This window comes from Myotis brandtii, unplaced genomic scaffold (assembly GCF_000412655.1).
Source record: "Myotis brandtii unplaced genomic scaffold, ASM41265v1 scaffold187, whole genome shotgun sequence".
Classification (NCBI taxonomy): Eukaryota; Metazoa; Chordata; class Mammalia; order Chiroptera; family Vespertilionidae; genus Myotis; species Myotis brandtii.
In genome coordinates this window covers 2,889,666-2,892,614 of record NW_005356944.1, presented here as the reverse complement: position 1 = coordinate 2,892,614, position 2,949 = coordinate 2,889,666, and the positions used below count along the sequence as shown (strand labels likewise).

At 64.4% G+C, this 2,949-nt stretch overlaps 1 protein-coding gene across 1 annotated transcript in view; it reads right to left on the bottom strand.

Annotated features, from left to right (window-relative positions):
- Positions 1-517: 517 nt before the first annotated feature.
- The window catches only part of GSTP1 (glutathione S-transferase pi 1), a 21,910-nt gene continuing 19,478 nt past the window's right edge, over positions 518-2,949 (bottom strand). The window contains exons 3-8 of the mRNA XM_014538228.1: positions 2,805-2,947; positions 2,432-2,538; positions 2,242-2,329; positions 1,791-1,894; positions 977-1,084; positions 518-796 (exon numbers count right to left, since the gene is read on the bottom strand). Coding sequence (XP_014393714.1) covers positions 608-796; positions 977-1,084; positions 1,791-1,894; positions 2,242-2,329; positions 2,432-2,538; positions 2,805-2,947 — 739 coding nt within the window. The 3' untranslated portion in view covers positions 518-607. The remainder of the gene's footprint in view (positions 797-976; positions 1,085-1,790; positions 1,895-2,241; positions 2,330-2,431; positions 2,539-2,804; positions 2,948-2,949) is intronic.

Here is a 2,949-nt window from a genome sequence, read left to right as displayed (position 1 = left end):
TCTTTCTCAGGCTCCGTCCTTTGGCAACCTGGGTGGTGAGAGGCGGCAGCGGCGGGAGGCACCTGATCTCCGTGTTGCTCCTCTGCCCCCAATGTCCGAGGAAGCCAGGAGAGCCCCACCTGCAGAAGAGTGACCAACCCTCCCACCAACCAGCCTGGGCTGCTCTGAGCTGCCCACACATGTCCCCTGGAGGGACCCCTCAGCTCCCGCTGTCCAGGACTAAAGTCCCCCCGCAAGCTGCCTGCTGGGGCTAGAAAGCCTGCTGACATAAGTGAGCCTTTTCTCTCGGGACCGGGACCTCCAGGGTAGGGATCTGTTATTTCTCTTCCTGTTTTTTTTTTTCTTTCTTTTTCTTTTTCTCTCTCTTCCTGGAGTTCAGCAAACAGACTACATCACAAGCTCCCAGTAGACACTGATGGTGTTTTAGGATTTCAAGTGTCCTAGCCAGGCCACCTCCAGCGTCTGACAAGTAAAGATCCCACAGCCCTTTCCCCCAGGAAACTCAATGCCCACGGCACCACTTTTCTCTTGGCAATTTTATTGGTCCAGGGAAGGGGAGGCAGGCAGGCAGGCAGCCCCTGCCTCCTGCTGAGGGCGCCACAGGCCCTCACTGTTTCCCATTGCCATTGATGGGGCGGTTCACGTGCTCCGGGGAGGCCAGGAAGGCCTTGAGCTTGGGCCGGGCACTGAGGCGAGACACATAGGCCGAGAGCAGGGGGAGGGAGTCCAGGCAGCCGGGGGCCAGGACCTGGTGAATCAGCAGCAAGTCCAGCAGGTTGTAGTCGGCAAAGGAGATCTGCAGGGCAGGGGGGGGATCAGCAGGTGGGAGCAGACCAGAGGGTGAGGGGAGGCGGGGCCCAGGGCCTGAGCCGGTCCCTAGGTCTGTCCCGCAATGAACGGCTCACATACTCCCTGCACCTTTTCCCATCGGTAAGTGAGGGTGGCATGGGAGGGGCAGGACAGGGCAGTCGCTCACCTGGTTGCCCACGATGAAGGCCTGGCCCCCCTGGTTCTGGGAGAGCAGGGTCTCAAAGGGCTTCAGGCGCCCTGGCAGCTCCTTCACGTAGTCCTCCTTGCCCGCCTCCTGCCAGAGACACGGCACCGGTCACCCTCCTGACCCCCACACTGCAGCTCGCCCCCTCCTGTTGGCCCCATCTGTGACTCACCACCCTCAGCCCCATGCTCCGCGGCTGACTCCCACCCCAGGCTATGCCGCGTGCTGTCCACTGCAGCAGCCGGCTCCTTCCTTCTCTCCCTGTGACCTCTCAGCAGATTCCTACGGAAGCCCTGGAGGATCCTTCTAGACCTCACATTTGGACACCACCCTGCTTAGACTCCTCCATGGCTCCCTCCTGCCAGCAGGAGCGGGTGTAAGCCCGGGGGTTTACCTTCCGGCCCTGGGCCTACTGCCCCTCCAGCTCCACCTCCTCCCACCCTCTCACGCACAGCCACGCGCGCCCTGCCTCTGTTAAACTAGTCTTGGGTCCCTGAATGTGCTCTGTGTCTGCATATCTGTGTACCTGAAAGTGCCAGCTCCCCTTCCCGGAGCTGGCTGTAGCTCCTCCTCCTCGCCCCCCTGCTCCAGGAAGCCCAGCGGACCACCCCTGGCTCAATGTCTCCTGTCCTTGCACTGTTCGGCTATTGCTGGTTACTGGCCCCCAGCACAGAGCCACACCCTGCCCAGGCCCCCCGGCCTAGGGAGGACTCAGCTAGAGCCACATGAGGGGTGTGGGGTGGAATGAGAGTTCAGGAAGGCCCGTCTTTGCCGCCCGTGCCCACCCCGTGCTCACGTAGTTGGTGTAGATGAGGGTGGCGTATTTGCAGCGGAGGTCCTCCACGCCGTCGTTCACCACGTCCACCAGGGCCGCCTCGCGCTGGTCCTTCCCGTACAGCCCTGGGGGCAGGGAGAGCAGGGAAGGGGTGCAGGAGAGCCCACAGCATGACTGGTCAGCTGACACACATGAGAGCGGATCTACAGACAGGCCATGTGGCTGCCTGGGGGCCCCAGCTAGGCAGGAGGGAGGAGGATGTGGCCGGAGGGAAGGAGCAGTCCTGACCGGGTAGGTGCTCAGAACTCGGTGGGAGGCTGCCTGGCATGGGGCAAGGGCTGCAGGCGACCTGGGCTTGACCTCGGGCAGGCCATCTGACCTCCCTGCCTGCCTCTCCTCCACCCCACAGGGGCGCAGAGCGGGAGTATCCCCCGCCCGGCCGGGACTGGGCCCCCTGCCCCTCAGGACTCACCGAGGGAGCGGCCCAGGTGGCGCAGGATGGCATTGGACTGGTACAGGGTCAGGTCTCCGTCCTGGAACTTGGGGAGCTGCCCGTACAGCTGGGGGTGGCACAGCTCTGTCAGAGGGGCTCCGCTGGCCTGCCCCGCCCCCTACTTTCACCCCCAAGGCCCAGCCCCTGACCCCGCAGGCACAGCACTCACACAGGAGGCCTTGAGGGTGCCCTGCAGCCAGGTATCCTTGGTTACCACCTCCTCCTTCCAGCTCTGGCCCTGGTCAGCCAGCAGCATGCGCGTGGCCTCGCAGCGCCCTGGGGAGGGGAGATGGGTCGTGGGCTGCAGAGATGCAGACCCCAACCTCAGTGCCGCGGGGAGGGGCCTGCTCCCTGGGGAGGGGACAGGCCACAGGCGGTCGGATTCTTCAATGAGGGAGCTCAGGGACACGGACAAGGAGGCCCGGGCTAGTAGCCCCTGAAGAAGGATCAGCGGGGTTTGGGGGTGGGGGGGGCAGGTGGGTGAGAGGCCACAGGCTGCCGCCCCAACCCCCCCCTCCCTCCCCCCAGCCACAGGCCCCTACCTCGAACAGGGAAGTAGACGATGGTGTAGGGCGCCACTGGAGGGGCAGAGAAGTTTGTTAGCGTCCTCGAGGGGGTCCTGTGCGGGGCAGTGCACCCACCCGTCCTCCCCGGAGTCCCACCCCTGGCTCTGGGGGCTCCGGGCCT